We start from the raw sequence: 26419 nt of genomic DNA on the forward strand, positions 1-26419 counted from the left end.
AAGATATATTGGGAATAATACGCGCGCGCTGGTATTCAGTGATATCATGTTTCGTTTTGAATTTGAGGTGGTAGAACGGATTAGTCGTGTGTTAACTTACCGAACTGTGACCCCACACACTCTGTTTATATAGTTTGCTGCTGCTCGTCGGACGGCTTAAATCCGAACCAAGTCCAAATAATGGATGTTGCACGGATCTTTTTCACCAGCTTTCACTTTCAGCAGTTCACTTAAGATGACGACGAATATGATGCGTTGCAGCCGGGTGTTCCTCGCGGCCGCGGGTAGATTGCGTCATCATAGCTTGTGTAGTACAGAGCAGCTCCCAACCCAACTTTGAGAATAGATTAACGGCGATATTTTTTTTGTCGCGCGATAAGAGTCTCGCGTTAACGCAGCACGTTAACGCCGATAACGGCCCACCACTAATATATATATATATATATATATATATATATATATATATATATATATATATATAAATGACGGAAATCATTACATTTTTCTACGCAAATGGATGAGTGAGTCGATTGCGCGGGCGCGGCTGACAAGTGTTTTGTGAGTGTATTGCCCTCCCTCCCTGTTAATTAGTTTGGTCTACTACATTGCGTATCTTGAAACACGCCCCCTTTCACGTCTTGTAACACACCAAGCCGACGCCGATGAACTAGCGCTGATGAAAGCCGACTGTGTTGTCTCCTCGCGTCGCCTGTGTCGTGGGAAAAAAGCTATATTCATCTATATTCATGATTCAAAAAGAGAAACCGACTCTGCAGGCTGCAGATACATAAACCATAAACAAAACAGTGCGTGCTTACCGTTTTGAATATCAATCCTGCTAAACACTTTCTTTATTTCACTCCGCTCATGTTAATATTGAAATATTTGCCAAGGAACACTCAGATGACGTGACATTAAGACAGCCTTCTATCTGTGTCGTTTTGACTTCTTTGCTTGCTGTTTTGCTATTATTATCGTGCACTGACTCGTTCACTAAGCTGAACAGCCAATCAGAGTTACCTCTTTCACCGAAGGCGCAACATGTTGAATTGGCCGAAAAAAAGCAGACGAGGACCAATTTCAGCCGACGGTGCGGAACACACTGAGAAAACTTAGTCGGCCGACGCACAAAAACTGCCAGACAGCCGACCGTCGGCTTGGTGTGTTCCAGGCTTAAACTGAGAGAGAGAGTTTGATCCGTTACTTACATCGAATTTCTCTGAGCAGATAATTATTTTTAGAGCTGAAACAACTAATCGATTTAATCGATTAAAATCGATTATTAAAATAGTTGTCAACTAATTTAGTCATCGATTAGTTGCTAAATAACTTTTATTTGCCGTAAGCGGCTCATTTCGTGCATTTTTTAAATCTGCGGTGACCAAAGTGTGGCAGTAATGAGCCACCGGAGGTTTTACTCAGCCAGTACAGCAGGAGAAGTAGCGAATAGCCAATAGCTGGCCTCGTTTTATGTCACGTGCTTCCCGCACAGCGTCTCTGCAGCATTCAGCGAGATGGCGGAGGCAAGCGGCAGTGGAGTAACTGTACGTTCACACCGCCGCCGACTTGAGCTTCCAAAGTTATCGGAAGTCATTCATTTTCAATGGAAGCTGGCTTCTCTCAGAAAAAATAATTAATTGCACAGTCTAACCATCATAGAGTGAAAGTGTATCATTTGCATGTGCTTTTAAGTCCTGTCAGTTTAACAGGGCACGCTTGACAGGGCATATGAACGAGCAGAGAGAGAGAGCCCCGGCCGCGCGCGCGCACTCACCCGAGCGCTGTCTTGCGCTCTCTCTCTCCGTCGCGCATATTAATCAAAATCAATTGATACGCAGATTCTGCAGTACAATGTTGTTTGCAAATGTTTAGTCGTAAAAGCTGATAACATTGCTGTTTAAAGATTTACAAACATGTTCTGTGATCAGTTTGTCGTTTACCAGTTCATAATTCAGTCTTGCAGCCTAATTATGACTGAATGAGAGAGGGTAAATGTATTTGAAATGCACTTTTTTTTTTTTTTAAAGAATACTCAAAAAGTATTCACTGCTCTTTTTCACACAGCAGGTTTTTTGTGTGTGTCCAATTTTTTTTCTGGACAACCTTCTGATGGATTTTACTTTAAATTTTACTTTAAAATGTGAGTTCCATTCAGGTTTCATGCCATTGGCACTTTATTCGAAGGATTGTTTACAATTTCACAGCATAAGCTATAAAGCTGTTTCCCAGGTATAAGCTGTGTGTTTACAGGAAAAAAATTATAAAATGCAATTTATTGCAATTTTATTCTGTTTTATTCTTATTCTTCGTGAAAATATGTTCTGAAAGATTCCTTAATAAGCTTTGTTCGGGATGTTAAACTACTTTAGTAGCCCTAAGGACAGCCATGGTGAAAACATTATTTGAAATCTCCTTGTGAAATTTGCTAGAGTACGTATGGGTCAGTGTTTTGATTGCAGAAGAGTTCGACAAAGGATTACTAACACATAATAAAACACAACTCCAGGTATGTTTTTGATGAGGATATGACAATGCAAAATGGTTCAAATCTCTAAAAAGTCTATGTTGAATGATAAAGACCCTTTGTTAATAATTTACTTGGGGAAAAAATGGGCAAAACTAAAATATAAGTACATAAACCGATTAATCGATTAATCGTAAAACTAATCGACCGATTAATCGATTATCAAAATAATCGTTAGTTGCAGCCCTAATTATTTTATAATAATTTATATAATTATTATAATTGTCCATGGATGAAAAGGGGAAGAAAAGAAAAGGTGGAACTGAAAAGTTACATGTTAAAAAAAGCATTAGAGGTAGATGCTGTGAAATGCTTCATTTAACATATTATATTACATATTTGGCGCGACGAGTAGCAGTTCAGCAGGCTCTGACGGCTCTAGCTCCCCCTGCTAGCTGATATTCTGTCTTGATAGTTTTATATTAATAATGTTGTGTGTCTTAACGTCCTTCTGTTTGTTTCCCTTTGTTTTACAAATATGACCTAATATATGTTGTTACTTAAAATAAATGTTTAAGTAGCATTTATTTTTGTATTGTGTTATATGCTTTAAGTGGTGTTAAAAATTATTCTGCACATTAATGTGCCAATGTGTTATGATGTGGAATGTGGTGGGCTGCTGTGGGCCAGAAAGTCCAGGGCCACTTTTTGGTCCCAGTCCGCCCCTGTTGATAACCATCCTTTTACTAAGACTTGTGTCAATGTTAGGCAAGGAGGAAAGAAAACATCTACTGCACTGCACTAAAGAATACAAGAAGTACACATTTATGTACAATATCAGAGTTGTGTTCTCTCTTTCTCTCTTCAGGTATGGCATGGCCGAGTTGTGTTTTCACCATGTTCTCCTTATTGCTCACCTGGTGAGTGGAGTCTGTTGGGAATGTGACCTTTTCTGTGCTCTTGTGGGTTTCTGGAAACCTGTCTGGGATGAGGGACCACAGGGGACCCTTTTTCTCTCTTACACTCAGACTGAGCTGACAATTAGTGTCAAAAGAACATGGGGAAGAACACACCTGTCCATCACAACACTCTTGTGGCATTTGTCTTGTGTGCTTGGTATTATTGTAAATGTCGTTAATTAAGTGTTGGATGAACAACTTATATTCTATGGTTTACACACACACACACACACACACACACACACACACACACACACACACACACACACACACACTCAAAAGTCTGAGGCCAGTGACATTTTTAAAGTCTCTTATGCTCACCAAGGCAACATTTATTTGATTGCAATAATATTTCACAATATTACTTTATTTTCAATCAAATAGCAGTCTTCTGTTTTAATATATTTAAAAATTGTATTTATTCATTTGGCAAAGCTGAATTTTCAGCCTCGTTTAGTCCAGTCTTCAGGATCACATGGTTCTGCAGAAATCATTTGAAGATGCTAAACCGTGCTCAAGAAACATTTATTATTAATATCAATATTGTAAACAGTTGTGCTACTTAATATTTATGTGGCAACTGATACATTTTTTTCATGATTCTTTGATTAATAGAAAGTTAAAGAACAGCATTTGTTTGAAATGGAAATATTTTGTGTAACATAAATGCCTTTACTGTGTTATTTCAAAACTGTACACTTCTATCTTCCTATCTTCTTCTTAATCCTTGGTATTTTATAATCTGATTCTATTGCATCTTTCTATTTCTAAATCTATTGACATTTTTGAAGGTGACAATACTCTTTGGACCCATTTTTCTTAGAGTTCTTTCAGTTTGAATATTTTTCTGAACATATTTCCATAAAATATAAGGTCTTTAGTAGAGAACTTGCTTCTGTGACCTGTATTGTTGTTGTACTGTCTAGATAAGGTCATGTCCTGGTGAGGGTTATCAGCTGTTTCACTTGGCCCTGCTGCTTAGACGCCTGCTCTTTCTCATGACTCCAAAACACCAGGTTAGTTTCTATTTCTCTTGTCCAGATATGGCATATGAACACGACTCTGCAGAACACTTCCTCAGAACATTGATGAGTTTGTTAGTTTTTTTGGCTTGCTAATATAGTTTATTTATGTTCCCACAGTTCTGTCTTTGTTTTGAAGGTAGCAAAATGGTGCATTTCTAAGTATTATGAAGTGTTTTTGTGACAGGTGGAGTTTGTGGAGCGCTTCCCTCCCTCTCAGGAGGAGAACGTGTGTGTGTGGGGTCACACTCTGCTGAGGTGTCTGTGTGTGGATGCACGCATGCAGGTGGAGGAAGAGGTGCTCGCCAGGGCTTCTGTTGTGCTGCAGGAATGGCAGAATAGTGGCCACAGGCTGGGAGATATACCGAGACTGGTGAGGGAACTGAGGTGACAGTGCTGCCACCAACCACATAAACTTTTAATACTTAACAGGATGTTTGCCATCATTTTGAATCACATAAGGCCTTGATTTTACAACCATCAAAAATGCTGCCATATAAACTCTACCTAACCACTGACAGTTCATTACTCAAGACACCCTAAAAATTGGATGACTCTTAATTTCCTACTTCTAAATTCTGAAAAAACAGAGATTCTAATTATTGGACAAAAAACTTCCTCACGTAATAACCTAGAATACTGTCTAACACTTGATGGCTGCTCTGTTAAGTCTTCGTCGTCGGTTAGGAACCTGGGTGTGCTCTTTGATACCAATCTTTCATTTGAAAGTCACGTGTCTAGTATCTGTAAAACCGCATTTTTCCATCTTAAAAATATATCTAAATTACGTCATATGCTCTCATTGACAAATGCGGAACAATTAGTTCATGCTTTCATGACATCAAGGCTAGATTATTGTAATGCTCTACTGGGTGGTTGCCCTGCACGCTTAATAAACAAACTACAGCTAGTTCAAAACGCAGCAGCTCGAGTTCTTACCAGAACCAGGAAGTATGACCATATTAGCCCAGTTCTGTCAAAACTGCACTGGCTCCCTATTAAACATCGCATCAATTTTAAAATATTGCTGATGACTTACAAAGCACTAAATGGTTTAGCTCCGCAGTACTTGAGCGAGCTCTTAACGCATTATAGTCCTTCACGTCTATTGCGATCTCAAAATTCCGGCCAGTTGATAATACCTAGAATATCAAAATCGACTGCTGGCGGTAGATCCTTTTCCTATTTAGCACCAAAACTTTGGAACAATCTTCCTAACATTGTCCGGGAAGCAGACACACTCTGTCAGTTCAAAGCTAGATTAAAGACACATCTCTTTGACATAGCATTCACATAATACATTATAGACTTCTATAATTCAGTGTTAGGCTGCATAGATTAGGTCAGCTGGAACCGGGAACACTTCCCATAAATCCTGATGTACTTGTTACATCATGAGAAGAATGGCATCTACGGTAATTTTAGTGTCTTTGTTTATCCCGAGGTCTTCCCGCAGCCTGCCGGATCCAGGCCGTATCCAGATCTGACGAAGGCCCTTCGCCTGGACCCGATGACAACGCAGTGCTGAAGTGCCAACTAGTCTCTGCCTATGGAGGATCCCTTTCCCACTCTACAGATAAAGCGTCGTCGGGAAAACTCAATTTGCGTATCTACCCCGAATTGATAAAATAAAATAAAATTCTGAATCAAAACTATAAGGAAACACCAGTAATTTGTTTAGGCTTGGTTTGTAGGGAATAACAAACCTGCACACATATATTCAAACGCACATAACTATAGAACCAATTCATAATGCGCATGTGAACGCCATCAGCGTTTCTCACAGGATCGCGTTTAAAGTTTGTGTAGAGAGAATGGTGTCTTCTTGGCGGCCCCTAATTTAATAACAAATGATCGTTGCGACGGAAGCGAATCAATCAAAACTAACTTTAGCTGTAAAATAACTTTATTAAAGAACCGCTATAAAGCCAAAACATTCTCTGTTACCTTAAATTATACGTTTATCTCTGTAAAACTGCTTTGAAACAATCTACATTGTTAAAAGCGCTATATAAATGAAGATGACTTGACTTGACCCTTATTTATCCATCTGTGCTAATCTGATGGCAGAGGAAGTGGAGAGGCTTGGATCCAGATTTAAGTTCCAAAGCTGTGAATGTGTTTTACCCTGAAAAATTTCTGATAAGGGCTGTTGTAGATTAAAGTTTTGGACACAAAACAAAAGCCTGCACTTATAAACTTTAGCCATGGAAAACTCAGGGACTTTTATTTTTATTTCAATGCTTAAGGTTTTTAATCAGTGCATTTAGCACTGTCGTGTTGTAGATTAACACATCCACAGTGTCTCAATTATATCTCACACCCTGCTCTTAAAAACCACTCGCCTTAGAGATAAATATGCCCTTTACCCACTTTTAACTCTTGTTTCTCTTTGTGATCCAGAACCGAATACTGGGCTGTATGCTGCTGTTGATGGGAGGTAGCAGCCTGCAGGCTGAATGTGTGCTGTCTTCTGTAAAGATCATCTCTCAGCTGTGGAGTCGCATGAGTTGCAACCAGGTGACCAGATTTCATATATACACAACTGTTTAAAAGTTTGGGGTCAGTAAGAGTTTTTTATTCCCCAATAGAAATTTACACTTTTATTCAGCAAGGATGCATTAAATGGATCAAAAGTGACAGTTAAGATTTTTTTTTATTTAAAATGATGTTCTTATTAACTTTCTAGTCATCAAAGTTTCCTGAACAAATGTATCCCAGTTAGGGGTGTGCAGTAGGGCTGTCACTTTTGAGAAAAATCAAATTCGAACGGGTATCAAATATCAAGCAATGTATTAGAATATATTCGAATATCTACAAGCCCCTAAGATTGGATGTCGAGGATGCGTAAGTAAACCGTTTTTATTGTGTGCAAATTCGGCAAACTACCTTATCTTTAACGGTTACCTTATTTTCCGGACTACAAGTCGCTCCGGAGTATAAGTCGCATCAGTCAAAAAATGCATCATGAAGAGGAAAAAAACATATATAAGTCGCACTGGACTATAAGTCGCATTTATTTAGAAATTTATTTCACACACAAAAAAAACAATGTTACAGACGGGACAGTTCTCCGTTACGGATGTGAGCGCTCTGAAAGCGGCACTAAAAGACTGCTTTACAACTTTCACAGAGACCTCAAACAAAAAGCACAAAGCCTGTCTTTAAATTTAATTTAGTTTTGTATTAATTGTATCTTAATTTTAATCAATGTTTCATCAACCAATTGCCTGGATTTAATAAATAAGAAGAATAAATATAGTAGAAAATAGATAATCACGACACGGCGCCGGCGTGTGAACCTTGAGCTCGTCTCATTAATGAACTGAAACTCAGCGTATAAGGTAGCCTACTTGCCTCACAGACCTGAGACATATATAGAAAGCTTGACATGTCTACTTTTAAACAGAACAATTCAAAACGAAAGAAAACAGACTGTTCTCTGCTTATGTAGCCTAATCCGTATGAAATGTGCATTTCTCTCTGGCACGTTCACTACTGCAAAGATCTACCGCGAGTCAGCATCGTCAACTTCATCTCTGCAGCCGACACTGACACAGAAAATACTTGTTTATTAGTAAAAAAATTAAATGTCTCCTTGCTATATTTGACATATTCATAGTCATTACTTTTGCCGGTTCTTTGTGACAGCTTTTAGGTGCTTTATTGGCAGCGCCACCCTCACATGTTAATGAACGCGTCAGCACCGAAAACATGGAGATTTTTTTTTCTTTTTGGGGGCATTTTGTTTGTGTTCATTTGTCTTTAGGTTAATGTTTCAATTAACAGTTTTTCAGTTGTTTTCAGTTAATTTTTTCAGGGGTAGGCTACAGGAGTAGCATGTACTCTCGCAGCTGTATACGGTAATGTTTTCTGTCAGTCAGTATGAATTAATTTTGATATATAATCCGGAAAATACTGTACTTTACCATCTACGGTGTAGAACCCAAAATATTTCCAGACACTACTTTTTAGATGAGTTGGGGTAGAATTGTCCGATCAGGCTGGCCGTTCTGTGCATTATCTTCCGTTTTCAAAACAGGGTGGCTTTTGGCTATTATTCGCTTGATTTGGTCATGGGCCTACTCTACAATACGTTTAGAGCGCCCGCTACTGGATGAGATGGCAAACAATAAAATAAAAAACAAACGTCTAATCATAGACTGTAAAAAATGTGCCACACATGGCACTTTAAAAACTAAATAGTTTATTTATAGTTCGATTACGGATATTTCACGTCATGTTTGAATGCATATTCGAATATCGAATAAAAAGTGACAGCCCTAGTGTGCAGTGGAGCCAATATCTGTATAAATAGACCTATGTGTGTGTGTGTATATATATATATATATATATATATAATATAAATAGACAAATCAGTTGATATCACTCTCGTCATAGCCCTGATTTCTAAGAGACACAGAGAGACTGCAGCTATTTGATTTGCGATCGCACTCTGCTCAATTCATTCATGAAGTTTACACTCATTATAAATTGTTAAAGGAACACTCCACCGTTTTTTTGAAATAGGGCTTATTCACCTTCTTTCCCACATTTAGATAGGTGAGCAAATGCATTTTTGTCTCAGTGCATGCGTTGTTTTAGTTTGACAGGGTCGGCGCTAGCTTAGCTTAGCACAATGAATGGAATCCTTTGTTGCCAGCTAGCATGTCCTGAGTAAAAGTGATCAAAAAAACAAACAAAAAAAACACCTAATTTCTTCTTGTGGCCTGCGTATTCACACAGAGTACAAATAGCGATGCAGATTAACACTAGGCGATTTCCTAGGCAGATATTGACTTGGGACTATATTAGGGGGAAGCTTAGGCAAAGCACTGCTACTTAGGCGAAGCACTGCTACTTGGGCGCAGAGATATCACGCAACACATGAAATCCCACGACTTCCGTCAACATACCGGCGTGAATAGTAGCTGGCTATTTTTCCTACAGTACATGAATGGCAATGAACATGGCTAATTTTGTGAGAGACGAGGAGGGTGACGTCTCAGACAGTCAAGAGCCAAAGCCAGAACCATACCTGAGTTTTCAGAAGATGAGCTGCGTGCTTTGGAAATAGAATGACAGGAGGAGGCGGTTGCGATCGCTCAACAGCCTGAGGACGTGAGGATGAGAGCCAACACGAACTGGTGGTGTGAATGTGGGGGAATATGCCAATCTATCCCGATTGAAATAGTGTCTGTGCTTTGGAGAGTGGGACAAGTTTCTGCCATCGATGACCAGGCTCAGCGCGTCAGATCAAGATGAGCGTGCCCGCAGTTGTGTCACAGCTACCGAGGATTTCACGGCGTTGATCCATCCTGCAGTAACTTTTACTTTTTTTTTTTCCCCGGTTTGATAAAGTGAACTGGAAAAAAAGGCACACGCCGAATGGACCAAATGGACAACTTTCCACAGAGTAAGTGATTATTTTAAACATGACGCATGTATAGATCGACCCACATTATACCTGTATTCACATTCACATATTATACCACATATTCACATTTCATGTGTTGCGTGATATCTCTGCGCCCAAGTAGCAGTGCTTCGCCTAAGCAGCAGTGCTTCGCCTGTGCTTCCCCCTAATATAGTCCCAAGTCAATATCTGCCTAGGAAATCATCTAGTGTTAATCTGCATCGCTATTTGTACTTGTTGTGAATACGCAGGCCACAAGAAGTAATTAGGTGGGTTTTTTTTTTTTTGATCACTTTTACTCAGGCCATGCTAGCTGGCAACAAAGGATTCCATTCATTGTGCTAAGCTAAGCTAGCGCCGACCCTGTCAAACTAAAACAATGCATGCACTGAGACAAAAATGCATTTACCCACCTATCTAAATGTGGGAAAGAAGGTGAATAAGCCCTATTTCAAACAAGTAATAAAAACTCAGTGAGTGTTTTAGCGCAATTTTCTCACGTCATGGGATCACAACACTAAGAGATAGTAAATCTTTTCCTGGATTTTTTTTGTGCGTTCCCGAGATTAGACCTTCCTTAACATAATGCCGAAAACCCGAAGTCTCTAGGTGGTCTGGTTGAGGAGTAGATAGAAGTGCAAGATTGGTGCGCACAGACAGAACAGAAATCATGAGTTAACAATCGCAATTTTGTCCGGTGGAAAATTACGCTAAAAACGGTGGAGTGTTCCTTTAATATATTAATATTGTGCTATGCTGTCTTCAAAATTGCCAATAGTAAGAAATGTTCCTTGAGCTCCAAATCAGCATATTAGAATGATTACTGAAGGATCATGAGACACTGATATGGAAGCTTGTTTCTGTCACTGAATAAAAAATAAAAAAGGTAATTGCGACTTTTTATCTCACAATTCTGACTTTTTTTCCTCAGAATTGCGCGATATAAAGGCTGAATTGCGAGATATAAAGTCGCAGTTGTGGGTTATAAAGTCAGGATTTCGAGATATAACCTTGCAATTCTGAAAAAAGAAGTCCGAATTGACTTTACAATTGCGAGAAATAATGCCAGAATTGAGAGATAAAAATTAGCAATTATCTTTTAAATTGTTTTATTCCAAGTTATGGGTGCTGAAAATTAAACTTTGTAATCACAGGAGTAAATTACATTATAAAATATTTTAAAACATTAAAATAGAAACGTTAATTTAAAATGTAATAATTTTTCACAATATTACGCGCTTCACTACTGCTCACGCGACGCTCCTGCTTGACGCTCGCGCTGCTCCTGCTCGCGGTGTGAATGCACTCATTGATTAACATGCACGCCGGAAAAAAAAAACGCACTGCTCACGCGCCGCTGACATTTGCGGTGTGAAACGGCCGTAATTTACGAGGTTCCTAAATGTGCATTCCGTGTGCACGTGTGATGCTGATGTTGCGCGATGTTAATCATGCGGCGCCCGAGTGCATTTGACCGGCATAAAATCGGCATATGTCAGACTGACCGGCCGGTCGCCGGTCATGGCCGATCACGTGAAAATCGGCCAATTCCGGTCACCAGCCGATCAATCGGTGCATCTCTACCCATAACCCTATTGACCAACCTGGTCTAAAGTCAATGGCGCAATATTTTTTTTGTTATTTAAAGAGCACGTTAGTAAGGTGTGCCTATAGGCGGGTCCACAACGTGCGTACACTCTGCTTATTACACACACAGGGATGCACAGCAGCACACAAACTAGCCAAATATTAAAAATAAAAGGATTACAATGTAAAAGATCAATATTGTGTACATAAAGATATGGTGTAATCCGGCTTGTCCCGTAGATGGTCTGCTCGCGCGCTTTAACCTTGCGCACGAGCATATCCGTTTCCTCTCTAGAGACGCGTTCAGTCTTTCCGCTTGCAAATTCCACCATGTAAATAGCAACCCGCCGCCGTAAAGGGAATGGGAGATGAGACTCTGATTGTTTTTTTGCACATTATGCCCAAAACACACCCATTACTCATTAAGAGAATAGGGACAACCCTTTTAGACCATGCGCCTGCCGCGCTGACCATTTTTCCCGTCGTTAAACTAGCAAAAGTAGATTTGGGCACACCTTAAGTGCACTTGCACCGTGAGCTTTAGACCATGCGCTTAGATCGTTAAAATAGGGCCCTTCATGTTAAAGGAGAACTCCGGTAAATTTTAACATTGAACTCATTTTTTTGTAAATTTGGAGTGCTGTCAGTACAGAGAAAAACGACAAAAATCGGTGTTGCCTACACCGTGTTATCCTCTTTTTAAAATTTGCACCCTGTTGACTTCAATGGGGCAAGTTTTAAACCTGCTTTTAGCCTCTTAACATCCTTGATGTGTCATTACAAGTGCCCAGCAATGTTGAGTTCCTTCAGAGTGAACACGGTGAATCTGACTGCAGTAGATGTGAAAGATATGAATAAAAGTGATGTTAATTCAGCCAGCGCACATACCTGTATTTACATCCTGTTTTCGGTCGAAGTCCACTGTAGTCGATTGTCGAGTTCACGCGCATAGGTTTAGTACCTATGATCACGCGCGTGAACTCGACAATCGACTACTGTAGACTTCGACCGAAAACAGGATGTAAATACAGGTATGTGCGCTGGCTGAATTAACATCACTTTTATTCATATCTTTCACATCTACTGCAGTTAGATTCACCGTGTTCACTCTGAAGGAATCACTCAACATGGCTGGGCACTTGTAATGACACATCAAGGATGTTAGGCTAAAAGCAGGTTTAAAACTTGCCCCATTGAAGTCAACAGGGTGCAAATTTTAATAAGAGGATAACACGGTGTAGGCAACACCGATTTTTGTCGTTGTTCTCTGTACTGACAGCACTCAAAATTTACAAAAAATTGAGCTCAATGTTAAAATTGACCGGAGTTCTCCTTAAAGCAGTTGTACTTACAGGGATGGCATGAGAAAATTAAGAACTGTTCTTATTTAGTTGTTACTGGGTTTATAGTTTTTCTTCACTATTATCAGGTGCAGGTTCATCCTCCTCTCCAGTGCACTGTGAAGCTACTCCTGTCATTATCAGCTGTTCTGATTAAAAGTGTAGAGCCACATGTCATCGTCCAGGTGATCTTTTAACATTACATTCAGTGGGTCATTTTCCACTTCTTTCACCTCAATTTTTACTGTATCTTTAGAACCTTTCTTTTAAAGGTTTATCTATCTTTGTTAATTAGATTTTTTTTATTATTTTTGTACAAGTGTTTTTTTGGGGTGTTTTTTTCAGGCTGTTTCATGTTTGAGTGGTTTGACTATCCAGAAATGCTCTGATGACTTACTTTTAGCTGGTTTGGAGTTCCTTGCTTCCATGGGAAAAGTATTTTTTCCTCCAAATGTTCAGGTATTAGTGGAATATGAGTAAGATGTTTTTAAGATCACAAATGAGTCTCTTTCATTTAGTCATTTCTCTTTGTGTGCATATGAATATGTATGTGTGTGACTGCAGTGCCAAGTTTTGCTCAAAATCAGTGCTCTGTTTAATGGTCTCCTGACTCACCCATCCTGGCTGATACTCCATCATGTCCTGGAGGCCTTTGGCCTCTTTGCAGAGGTCAGAAATTTCCCATTATATAACCATTTTTAACCAAGTAGTTTTTTATTAAACAAGCAATATCCTCAATTGTTAAATTTGTATTTGAGTAAATCAGAAGTGAATGTATAATGATACATTTTTGAAACATGACACAAAAACTCTCTCAACAGTCTCTGAGTCTCTCAAGAACTCTTTTTTTTTATTATTATTAATATTTATTTGTTGAAAAACCTTACATCTCATCCATTTATTTATTTATGTGTATATATATTACTATTAAGATGACTTGTAATCCAGCTCACGTCTCTTTTTCAACTTTTAAGATAACCAACCACGAGGAAGTGATTTCTCAAACACTGACATCAGAGGAGGTCAAAACCAAAGTGTTAAACTTCCTCAGTAAGGTAACAAGTGAGATATGCATAAACTTTAAATGTATAATTTTTTTCTTATTGTTGTGTTCCTTGTATAGATTATTGTATTACTTTCTATAGACCATCTCACTGCAGGAGTCTGAGGAATTGAGACTAGAACGTCTCAAGGAGTGGAGGAGTATAATAGAGAAACACTGTGAGCAAATGGAGCGTGAGAACTGCTCACCTGAACACACACCAATTACTGAGGAGGTGAGTGAGTGAAAGGATGTTTTATTTTTCTGCCTGACATACCGATGGAAAAAAACTTTTACTAATTCTATAATTCTTCTTCTGTGCCAGCCATGTCCGAAAAAGGCAAGACAGGAGACCAACACAGAAGAGGAGTATGAGCGATACCTCCAGACAGCAGAAAGTGCCTTGAAAGCCCTGCAGGCTATAGAGGGGCCTGGCCACAGCCCGTCCCCTCCAGTGTGGGTCAGGGCCAGACTTCAGGTCTTACAGACACTGATAGCTCAAATCAACACCTCTACAGAACAGCAGCCCTGATTCAACCACACCACCACCTCTACCTCTGGCTGCTTTTAACACACTTGCTTGTCTGTTCCATACCACTACATTTGTTGATGTCACCTAAGATATTTGTATAGAAGTTTATATGGAGAAGGGTCACTCCAAAAGACCATTTCATTGTTTATTAAACTTTATTAAAATTGAATGTTTTATAGATTTTATAGCTTCTAGTATTTATTCTTGTGGATATTGACATGCCATCTTTAAGTCTGAAGTGCCCCATTTAATGGTGCATTTCTATCAATTCTGACTCAACAGGACATGAATGTACCATATTAATGCCACCATCCCATTATCCTAATTAAGAAATACTAGTGCTTGCTGTTGTTGTTATGCTCAGCAGCCATTTTTCTTTTGGTTGTGCATGAAAATCAACATACCATTTTAGTGTAAAGGCAGTTACATGGTTACAAGGGTTAGTTACAATGAAACAAGTTGCGTCAGATCTTTTCTTCCATGTTTTAGCGTGCATCAGAGTGTAATGTCGGTTGTTGAGATGTGGCCTCGTTATTTGGGCTCGAATATTAATGCGAGCATGTAGAGGGGTGAGGTTTAAACTAACTAAATGAGTTATGAGTCATAATGAAAAAACATGGATGAATCATTCACAATAAGATCTATGATATGCATTTACAAAATAGATGACTTTAAATAGATATGCAAAATAAATGCAAGAACACTAATTACAATTCAGAATTTAAAAATTACCATGACATTATGGCTGTCAGTTACATTTTTTATTGTAAATCCATCTAAATGCTAGTTCACTTTGCACAGACACCAACAATCACCAGATTAAATCAGTTTGTTGATGCCATAAAAAAATCATACCATACTGCCCAGACATTCCATAACCCGACAAACACAGATTGAACATATTCAGTCACTGAAAACAAATGCCAACCAACGAGCTAACACTCTGATCTGAAATCCAACAAACACGTCTGCTGGCTTTGGTTGGTGTCTGTTGGTGTAGTGTCAACCTTAAGTCTGTGGCAGATTTTTTTATTTCATAGTCAATATAAAACAAATCTGTGAACGAAATGTCGAAAGGAATCAAAGAAGGTCAAATACCATAAAACCATTTTATTTAATCAGCAGCTGATAATACAAATAAATTATGTCAGGCTCTCACCCAAATCTATTGAACAAGTTAGAGTATGTATTTTTTCTCAAGTTGAGGCTGTCTGTCCTCTAAGGCTCATCAAACAAAAAAAAACAAAAAACCTGTATGGCACAAATAAAACCAACATTAGAAGTAGATGTATTTTCAAGTTATGTACCCCTTTTCTGTGCAACATAACTGAAGGATTCCTAATAGAATTTGGCATATTTAGGTCCGTCATGCTATTTTGAAAAAACGAAACTGCACAGAACCTTTTTCAGTAGCCAAACAATTTCTATGGTGACAGTAGAGTGATTATCATATTGGACTGGGTGGGGGAATCTGAAAATACACACTATTCTCTTAAATTATAGTTCTTAATTACTACATTTTTATGTCAAGTTGTGGTCTAGGTTGGTCTTTAGTGATAATGTCATGATGGAATATGTAACTGTTTTTGTATGGGAATCTCTTGTCATATGGCTTTGTGTAAAGGACCAAGCTGATCACCATGCATTCTCATCTTCCCAGTTGAGGTCATCACCCCAACCTTCTGCCTCCGTCTGTCAAAACAAAACAAAAGTTCAGCGAACGCTTCAATGATATTCATCGATATACTGTAGTTATAAAAATGCTGGGTCGCACAGCTGAACTTACTTCAGTTAAGTCAGCTGCAGCAAACTTGGCAGTGAGGCTTAGTCTATCTATCAATGGGTCTGATGTGTGTCCCGTGATGAGTTCACTAGCCGAGCTCTCCACAGGGAGCAGAAATGAGGAAGACAGCTTTATATCTGGGACCATGTCTGCAAAGAAGTCTAGTTCTGGATCTTTCTCTGGCTTTTTCTTCACCGCAATTGTGAACTCCTCCCCAAGACTTCCAGCTTCAGGGCTTTTGATTGTGCTTTTTGGCTTGGTCTCCGATGCCAAGCTTTTGCTGGGTTTGAGGGTGTCAGTTCCCTGGTCCCAGCTGGGGTCCCATGATGAGGTATGGTTATGATCTGGAACACTTTTAACACTAGGGTTCAGTTTGAGTGCTTTTGATTGTTTTGGAGGAGATGACACACTGCTTTTTGTTGATGCCTTTGGTACAAAGACTGGTAAAGCAGTGGAAGGTGATTGTCCTGAAGTCACTTCTGAGTCCTCGAAATCATCCCAGGGTTCCTTGCTCTCATCCTCATTGTCAGCTGGCATAGCAGAGTTGCTCTGATCTGGGATGTCTGCCGACCGAATGCTGATCTGGACTGACTGGCTCTTGTCTTTCTCTGCCTCCTCTGTGTCACTCCAGTTAGGCCAGTCTTCATCGGATCTCACCGCTCCGTTACTTTTCATGCTATCCACAGCCTGTGTGCCAATTTTGTACCCATTCAGAGGGAATGACATCTCGCTGCTCAATGCTGGAGAGACCACTTGTTTTAGAAGGGTTGCACATTCAAACACCAAGTAGGGACAAATACATTTAATTCAAGATAAATTTAGCTTTTCTTTTCAAATGTCCAAATTATTGCTTGAGAATAAGCAGTTCAGAACTAAGTGTCGGTTGTGGCATACCTGCTCTCTCTGCAATGGTGCGCTGGGTAGTGTTTTTTTCAGTTGCTTGGAAGGAGTACATATTTTCTATAACAACCTTTTTGTCCTCTGAGCCCTTAGGGAACACATTCAGAACTTTTGGTGGTTGTGAGATATGGGGATGCAATGGCCCAACAATATGCACAGGCGATGCTGCAGAGGAAAAAGTTAGATGAGAGTATATGTTTTTTTTAGGGCTGTCAAAAGATTAATCGCGATTAATAGCATCCAAAATAAAAGTTTGTGTTTACATAATATATGTGTGTGTACTGTGTATAATTATTTTGTATATATAAATACACACACATGCATGTATATATTTAAGAAATATTTGCATACATATACTGTATATATATTTATATAGTTTATATTATATATAAATATATATTTTTTATATATATAAATAACACATTTTTCTTAAATATATACATGCATGTGTGTGTATTTATATATACAAATTTAATTATACACAGTACACACACATATATTATTAAAAACAAACTTTTGTTTTGGATGCGATTAATCGCGATTAATCTTTTGACAGCCCTAGTTTTTTTGTAACATTAAAAATGTCTTTGTCTGTTTATAATCAATGTGGTTAATCTATTTTTGTTTTGTTTTAAAGTGTGGTGCATTCAGCTCCTCTTATAAGGAAAGAAAAACAGATAATTTTGTAGAAATTGATGCAGCAGCGTCCTCCAGTGGCCTGAAAATAATGTTAGTACCATCAAAAGTGTTTCATACCTTAGTATCTGAATTTAATTTATAAATACATTAGTAATTAAGAAGACTTACTGATAAATGAGAATCCAGCTACAGGATACTTACTCTCAGGGGTGACCTCTGTGGACTTGGGGAAGTTTGGCGTAGTCCGTTTAAAAACTTTTGTCCTCTCCCCACCAACAACAACTTGGGCACCCAGCAATGGGACAAGCACAGCCAAGCTCTGTAGCGTCAGAGCAACGAGTGAGTCATTTGTATCCCTCATTCCCAGCAAAACCTGAATGATAAAGTGTGGGAAATAACTGAAACAATCAAAGTATAAATGTCAACTTAAAAACATTATGAATTTACTAATTTTATATTTCTCTAAACAAGTACACAGTAGTACTAAGCTGTTGATATAAGAACAAACATTCTCAGTACCTGAGGAAGAATCTGTTTTTTGAGTTCTTCATAAGGAAAGAACTCTGCATAGATGTGAATGTGGGAGAGAAGCACAATCCTGACGTGTTCTTCATTCATCCTATAGAGCTTGAGGAGCTGAGGAACCACGTATCTCCGATACAAAGACAAAGACAGAAGACACTCCTCTCCAGCGCTCACACTCGAGTCTACATCAGAAAACAGATCACCACTGAGACTAATGAAGAGTACAAGTAAGCATCACCTAAAAGTTTACTGACTGGTTTTACCTTGCTTAGGCCGTAGGAGGTGAGGAAGAAAGCTTTTCACTGCCATGGGCTCAGCAAACACTAAAGAATTGAGTAGATTAGGAGCCAGACGTGTAGCAATTAACATCTCTGGGAGGTTCTGAACTCGGTCCAAGAGAAACCTGCAGAAACACAAAGTTATTTAAGCGCAACATGTCATCCTTCTAATAAAATCATGTATTTGAGAGGGAAGCTTACTTGAAGAATTCATTCTTCTCCTCCTCATTTTTCAGGGTTAAACTCTTCAGAAAATTCATGATATCTAAGAAGTCATTTCTATAAGAGATAGGTTATGCGTTTAAATAATTTCATCATCTTAATAATCATTATATTTAAATTTAGGGAAATTCACTTTTTATAGGCAAACTAAATTATATTTATCTGATCAAAAATACAGCAAAAACAGTCAAATAGTGAATTATTACTACAATTTAAAGTGTAATTTATTCCTGTTATGGCAAAGCTGAATTTTCAGCTAAAATTAGGTAATTTCAAAAGACACTTTATGTCACGAATAGACAATTTAAATAGAGTAGTTTTCAAAAGCGAACCTGAAGAAAGTGTGAGTCAGCAGCATGCTGAGTGATGGGCGAGACATGGGGTCAGGGGTCAATAGGCTGGCCTGCAGCATGTTCTTTAGACTCTCCAACAAATCATCTGAGACTGAGACAGAAAGTTTGAGTGGAGGACCACATGGAAGTTACAAAAATGGGGAGCAGACATGGAAAAATAAATATAAACACATAAGAAAGAGGGAATGGAAAAACTATTTAGTGGGTGAGACTCACTAAAAAAAAAGGAAAAAAGATAGCACAGACAGCCACGCATATGTTTTCAGTGAGCCTCTGCTCCAAAAATCAGCATAGAAGCCAAAATGTTGCATCACTATTACATTGCTCATGTGGATCATTTTGTTCTTTGAACATGACAACATTATAACCCGCTCTGAATGGAAAACCTGTCTTTAAAGAGCCTCTGACGTGTAAAATCGTTGTGATCGCAGTTGTCAGTCCATTAACAAATATGTCACAATGTCTGAGCAGTAAGGGCTTAGCAACTGCCACAACAGGATTAATCCTAGACACACCGAGCCCGCTTTACATTCGTCTGCTGAATTAAGAGTGTTACTAACCGTGTCCCGTCAGGAGTGGAAGAAAAGCCTCCACCATCACCCCGAATGAAAAAGCGTCTCGGGAGTGGGCATGCTTGTCGGGAAGAATTTTGAATCCTTCAAGCTAAAAAAAACAAAAAACATTATTAAATTACTTAGTCAGAATGATCAGGGCTGTCATCGTCAGCCTGTAATTTATCCCAGGCCTTGTGAATTCCAGCAACAAATATGATTATGATGAAAAATTTGGGGTTGTCTTCTCTGCTTAACAAGGATAGATTTATTTGATTAAAAATACAGTAAAACATTAATATTATGAAATATTATTACAATTTAAAATAACTGTTTTCTATTTTAATATATTTTAAAATGTAAATAATTCCTGTGATGGCAAAGCTAAATCAGCAGTCTTCAGTGTCACATGATCCTTCAGAAATCATTCTAATTTACTGATTTGGATTTTCTTATTATTATCAATGTTGAATACAGTTGTGCTACATTGTATTTGTACTAGTACATTGTTGCAAGTTCAAAAGAACAGTATTTATCTGAAATAGAAATATTTGTTAAAATTACATAACATATTACTGACCCCAAACTTTTGAATGGTGGTATATATGGTACCTACCATTTCCTCAGGAGGAATGGCACCATTTTCCCTTACATTCTGGATACTTCTGAGAAACTGGAGAGGAAGTCACACATACAAAGGGTTAGAGTAATCAACTTTATAATATAATATCTATCATATAAATCTATATGTTATTATAACTTAATATATATATTGGAATTTAAAATATTTAACTATTTTTAACAAAGCCATGACATTAAAAATCTTTTGAAACAAAAGAGACATTGAGACCCAGGGGGTACACTATGTAACAGTTTTGTTTAAAATTAACAACATTTAAGTCAATACACCATGAATCCTTTTTCTAAAACATGTTTTTGTCTTACCCTGATTCACTATGTTGAACCTGCCTTGAACCTGTTATATGGGTTTTTTTTGTTTGTTTGTTTTTTTTATTTCAAAATTGTTACTTGTTGTGTTACTCTCCCAAGTGTAACTCGTCATATCCGTAAATAGAGAAAAGTTGCTCTAGCTACTTTGACCCATGTGGAAGTGGCATAGCTTAGTTGTCACAACGAGCGAGAAAGGATGACATGGAGCACACTAAATCTCGAACCTCAGGAGATTTTTTTTCACGATGTTCAAACAGAGATCACTGACACAACTAAGCAAAATAGCATGTATTTTACTAGAGGTTCTGACAAAATGTTAATTGCAGTCTATTTACAATGTTAAATTGTTAATGAATTATTTTTAAAAAATCAGTTTGAATGAATGATTCAATGACTCGCTCATAAATACTTCACTTGTTTCATTACTGGATTATTATGGTTGTTGTTTTTTACTGCGAGAGGGCCAAAAGTTACATAGTGTACCTTTATAAGGCATAAACTAGTAACAAATGTCACCTCTGGTGTTGCCTCTGAAAACTTGCAGACGGTTTCCATCCCCCCAAGCTTCCAATGGCCATCTTCACTGACAAACACTGAGGATATGCACACATTGTTGTGACTTGATTTGCCCTAAGAGACAAAAAGGAATGATTTAGCTAGAACAATGCGTGTACATGTGACCCTGGACCACAAAACCAGGACAAGTCGCACGGGTATATTTGTGGCAATAGCCAACAACACATTGTATGGGTCAAAATGATCGCTTTTTCATTTATGCCAAAAATCATTAGGATATTAAGTAAAGTAATTGTTCCATGAAGATATTTTGTAACTTTCCTACCGTAAATATTTAAATTTTTTATTTTTGTGAGTGAATGCTGCACAATCACGAACATCAATGGACAACTTTAAAGACGATTTTCTCAATGTTCCGATTTTTTTGCACCCTCAGATTCCAGATTTTCAAATTATTGTATCTCGGCCAAATATTGTCCTATACTAACTAACAAACCATACATCAATGGACAGCTTATTTATTCAGCTTTCATGTGGTGTATAATTCTCAATTTCAAAACATTTACCCATGTGACTGGTTTTGTGGTCCAGGGTCACATATAATGTCATTTTTCAACTAAATGTCTGAATTAAAAAAAAAACACGAATTAAATGTAAATGGACTCTTACCCTGTCATGTAGAAAAACTAGCGCTTGCAGCAGGTCATAGAGGCCTGCGCAGATCTCCTCCGGAGTAAGATTGTCAAGCAGCCGTTTTAATGGTTCAACTGGCTCTGTCACTAAATGTATACCGTGACCCTGCACTGAGCATGACAGGAAGCGAAGAAGACATGGATGCCTTAATGTCTTCAAGTGCTGCAAAGGAAGATGTATTATCTCAGGTTAATTCATTTCAATGTACATGACATGTCCGGAACTGAAACAGCTGAGTGATTTAGAGGTAGGCTTAAAAAAACATACATACATAATATATATATATAGCCTATATAATTGAGTTATTAATCATTTAGAATATACTTATTAACTGTTTATTATTTATATAATAAAATTTGACTACTACATAATAATTCCCATATTTCAATTCAGTTTATATTTCATATAGTTTTGATGACTTCACTATTATTCTACAATGTGGAAAATACTAATAATAAAGTGTTTGTGAGCAGATGTGCCCAAACTTTTGACAGATAATGCAGGTTATTGGTGAGGTCACTTGTTAGCTGTTCACTTATACCTTGGCAGCTTTATTGACTTTATCTTCATTGTCTTGCTTATGCACAAAGACGGAGGCAGGCTTGCCATCCTGGAGGAGGGCGGAGTACATGGTAAGACCAGAGGGCAGCGTCATCAGCGGCTCTTCCAGCACACAGCTTGGCAGGGCACTGCTCTCAGCACCCATCCTTATACTGAGAGGGTCTGTCTATCTCACTGTCAGGGAAAAAACATAATGAATACCTGTACTACAAAAGACAAAATGTCTCCTTCGTATGTATGTCTGATGACAAAATGTATGATGACAATGTCCTAATTGAAACACCACTGAAACAGGCTACAGTAGTGACTGACGTGTAATAAAGTGTATGCAACATGTCAAAAAGTAGCAGAATGTTTGTTACAATCCTTATTCAAAGCTCTTACCTGTCTTTCAAGGACAATCTGGAAATAACATTTAGACAAAGTGATCTCAGTAATGATTGGCATATGGCAAGTTTTACGAACAACATGTCATGTCACGAATTCAATGCAGAGCATTTTTACTGCATCAACACTGACAGAATCACACTGGACAAGCTCTTAACGTCACATATTAGATTCGGTTCGCATTTTAATTGTCACTCGGTATTTAGGAGAAGTGTTTATTTTGTGTAACGATCTATACCCTATACATGACAGCTGTACCGCGAGTAGACTACCTGTATGGCGGTGTCACCTCACAGGAAGCGAATTGCCTAGGAAAACCAGTTTTCCTTTTCAGTATGCACCATTATTGCACAATGTCTCCGCGTTTGCTTTCCATTAACCTCGACCAAGTCTTTGCGCAGCGGACAAACACTTTAAATTCATTTTCTCAGCAACAAATCGTTTGATTTGACAGACTGCAACGATTTTGGCAAGATGCACAACTTCCTGTTCGCAAACGGTAAACACCGGCTCTTCCTGTTATAGATTTGGACGAAACCATCTTGCTGTGCAGGGGTGACTGTCTCTCAGCAACGAAAGGGGAATAAATATTTTTAAGATTGCTTTTTTAGCTCAGCATTTTCGGGAATATGATTAAAATATAATGTTGTTTTTGCTTCACACACTTTCACATGATGGTGTTTTAAAGTGCACTGTATACATTTAGTCGATTCGTATCAACCGAAATATAGTCAATGGTTCACCCGTCGGTGGTGTGAGATAACGCAGGTTGACCAAACTTGATATATTAATTACTTAAAGTCCCCCTGTAGTCCATAATTCTATCCCTTAAAACTCATCTTTGATCACCAAAATGACATATTTAAAAAAAATAAGTAAAAAAAAATTCCTTGGAAAAATAGCCTTAAAATAGCAAGGTAACTAAACTTTTTTTTTTTTTCAATCTTCAATCTTTTTTCAACATTGAATCTAATACTACACATATTTAACTATTCAAAATGTGTATTGTTCAATCTCAGGCAACTTTATTTATTTATTTTTACAAGGTTTCTGCAGAAGATGGATGCATGTTTTCTCAGTCCTATTACCGAAAATCATATGCCATTTAAAAAGCATGTTTAAAAGCATGTCAATTAATTCCTTTGTTTTCCCCACAAGAAAGTGTTTATTTTAAAGCTGTTGGTTATTTGTTGAAATAATTGATATTTGTGTGATATTGTGATATTAAAATACAAATTGCCTTGATATATATATATATATATATATATATATATATATATATATATATATATATCAAGGCAATTTGTATTTTAATAAAAACACAAAGCCATTTTTTCATTTTAAAGAAGACCGAAGCCTCAAATTTATATATTTTTTTATAATTTAATTTATTAAACAATTGTATAAATGATGGACCAAACAAAACTGATAAAAAACAGTGGTTTAACTTTATTTTTTTAGAAAAAGAAAAAGTAACAGGAAAGAACACTTGGTAACAGGAATGAACATTGGGTAATAGGAATGAGTGTCCACGTGTGTGCATAAGATTTCTGTGTTGAAGTGATGTACTATGTGCTAGTAGTACTTCACAGTGAAGGAGGTGGAAAGAGAAAGAAGGAGAGAGATGAGAAAAGAGAGAAAGAGGGAAGTGAAGACAAAAAGGGAGAAAAGAGAGGATTGCGGGTGTGTCTCGCTCCTTCCCTTGCAGAATGCCATGGGTGGGTGTTTCTGGCACCTGCATAGTATGGGTTCTCTGCATCTTCTACAAAATATAAGAAAGACAAAGACAAAACGTTTAAGTCACTTCGTGGTGGACTGGCTCCCAGGAAGCATGACATTCACATCGTAAAACTAATACTAATGTCTACAATTTAAGTAATTGCAACCTTAAAACTCATAATTCAGGTGAATAGTATTATATCAACTAATATTTAAAGGTGAACTAAGTAACCTTTTTACCTTAACTGAACAGCTTCGGAGTCATTGGAATGGTTATATTACTTATTTCGGGTTGAATGGTGGTCGTTTCGCACCCCCCTGGTGCCCGTGAGCGGAAAATACGCACTTGCAACTTTGAGCCGACGGGCCGCCGGCCGCCGCGTCATGGGCCTTTCACACAGGACGCGGTATGCGCGGCGCTTGCCGCTGGGTTCAGCGTTGCCCTTCAGATACAACGCGATTTTATATACTTTCATATCTGAATCAAAACAAGAATCATGAAGTCAGCTCTTTTTTAGAATAAAACATTTATTCAAACATTAAACCTGAAACTAAAAAACAAATTATATATATACACACTACTAGCCGTTCATCCATTTTGATTTCCGTGCTTGTTTGGATCCCCCGATTCTATTGGCCGCGCTGGTAATCGTCACAGAGCGCAGCGGCAAAAGTTGAACTATTTTGAACTTTGACCGCGGCGTGCGCGTGAGCACGCCAATGATGCGCACCGCTGCGCTTGCGCTTTGGTCGACGCAGCAACAAAACGTCCTTGCGCGGCGCAGGCCATTGAAATGAATGGGTTTTATAGCGCAGCGCCGCGCATACCGCGTCCTGTGTGAAAGGCCCATCAGGAAGTCTCGCGTGATATCAGGTCTCGCGATGTAAACAATTGCTTTACGGCTAAAAGAAATCTGCTAAAATGCTGTCATTATTGCGCTCCCTCACGTTGTTTGAACCCGAATGAAGAAGACGTTTTAAAGAATGTCCCATGTGCTTTGATGTCGTTGATCTACTAGCCTCTGGTGTCCGAGAATCGCCTACGAGTTTTTACAACAGTGTTGTCAAATATCTATTCCGAAGCTGTGGGGGGAGCTCTAGAGAGAAACCTGCGAGCAAAAAGCGAGAATACAGCGAAGAAATCCCGAAGTTACTGAGCCCCGTATTAAATCAACAAAACAGAGGACTCTACTCACTCCTGTTATTTTTCATATGACCGAAAGTAACAGCATTGAGTTTTTAAGGAAAAAGTTATCAAATACATGACATATGGCCACATAGCATGCTAATAGCATGAGAAAACTGAGCAAATTCTAGTGACTTACCAAAAGTTAATATTTTTAAAATAAACAAATAACATCTAAGAAATAATTTATGTAAGAGGACAATATGTTGAGATTGACCTTCTCAGTCATATTTACAATTTCATCAAATATACAGAAATTAAAATGAGAGGACTTACTTTTGGCCTTCCTTTTTTTTTTTTTTTTTTTTTTTTTACTTTTGGCCTTCCAATTGCCTTCAGAAGATCCAGATGATGCACTTCCTGTTGAAAATGTGTCTTGTGGAATGTTCTAAGTTTCAGAGGGGGGAATGTGTTAGGGTAACAGGACTGAGTGAAAACCCGGGGACATGACTACATTTTATCTAAAATATTAGATAAAATATTTTTTCTCATGAAAAAAACAAACAAAAAACATTTAAAGCATAGATTGGATATAAGGTCACACAACAATGCAAAAAAAAAAAAAAAAAAAAAAGATTTCTGAAGGATTTTAATCATTATATTTCATGGTAAAGTAGATAGAGAGTGGGGACATGCAACAAATGCTATTTTTTTAGTGTTCTAGTTAGTTTTTATTAATGTTTTTACATTTTAAATTTGCAGGTAGTGCGGGACACTTTGCTTAATAATAAAATGTATTTTAGAATTAATTTTCATACATTTTTATACATATAATGTCCTTGGGACTGAAATG

The 26419-nt window shown here is 38.0% G+C and overlaps 2 protein-coding genes across 10 annotated transcripts in view; one reads left to right on the forward strand and one right to left on the reverse strand.

Annotated features, from left to right (window-relative positions):
- Nucleotides 1-14542, forward strand: part of firrm (fignl1 interacting regulator of recombination and mitosis) — a 30677-nt gene extending 16135 nt beyond the window's left edge. For all 5 annotated transcript variants that reach the window (XM_079888156.1, XM_079888157.1, XM_079888155.1 and 2 more), the window contains exons 16-25: nucleotides 3333-3384; nucleotides 4350-4439; nucleotides 4633-4818; nucleotides 6849-6965; nucleotides 12878-12973; nucleotides 13134-13247; nucleotides 13353-13457; nucleotides 13763-13843; nucleotides 13934-14065; nucleotides 14156-14542. In XM_079888156.1, the coding sequence (XP_079744282.1) occupies nucleotides 3333-3384; nucleotides 4350-4439; nucleotides 4633-4818; nucleotides 6849-6965; nucleotides 12878-12973; nucleotides 13134-13247; nucleotides 13353-13457; nucleotides 13763-13843; nucleotides 13934-14065; nucleotides 14156-14362 (1180 nt within the window). In that variant the 3' untranslated portion in view covers nucleotides 14363-14542. The remainder of the gene's footprint in view (nucleotides 1-3332; nucleotides 3385-4349; nucleotides 4440-4632; nucleotides 4819-6848; nucleotides 6966-12877; nucleotides 12974-13133; nucleotides 13248-13352; nucleotides 13458-13762; nucleotides 13844-13933; nucleotides 14066-14155) is intronic.
- A 910-nt stretch (nucleotides 14543-15452) lies between these two features.
- Nucleotides 15453-23215, reverse strand: scyl3 (SCY1-like, kinase-like 3). 5 transcript variants are annotated; one of them, XM_079888162.1, is made up of 14 exons: nucleotides 22994-23215; nucleotides 22315-22508; nucleotides 21750-21935; nucleotides 21081-21194; nucleotides 20230-20286; nucleotides 19623-19725; nucleotides 19042-19153; nucleotides 18689-18766; nucleotides 18473-18612; nucleotides 18204-18391; nucleotides 17886-18057; nucleotides 17040-17210; nucleotides 16149-16885; nucleotides 15453-16054 (listed from the first exon to the last, which is right to left on the reverse strand). In XM_079888162.1, the coding sequence occupies exons 2-14, from the start codon at nucleotides 22477-22479 to the stop codon at nucleotides 15998-16000; spliced, it is 2280 nt and encodes a 759-aa protein (XP_079744288.1). In that variant the 5' UTR covers nucleotides 22480-22508; nucleotides 22994-23215; the 3' UTR covers nucleotides 15453-15997. The 5 variants fall into 5 exon arrangements, with proteins under 5 accessions (XP_079744288.1, XP_079744285.1, XP_079744289.1 ...); XM_079888159.1 differs by having other exon boundaries at nucleotides 16149-16897; XM_079888163.1 differs by having other exon boundaries at nucleotides 22719-23215.
- Nucleotides 23216-26419: the final 3204 nt, after the last annotated feature.

Source organism: Squalius cephalus, assembly GCF_949319135.1.
Source record: "Squalius cephalus genome assembly, chromosome: 12".
Lineage (NCBI taxonomy): Eukaryota > Metazoa > Chordata > Actinopteri > Cypriniformes > Leuciscidae > Squalius > Squalius cephalus.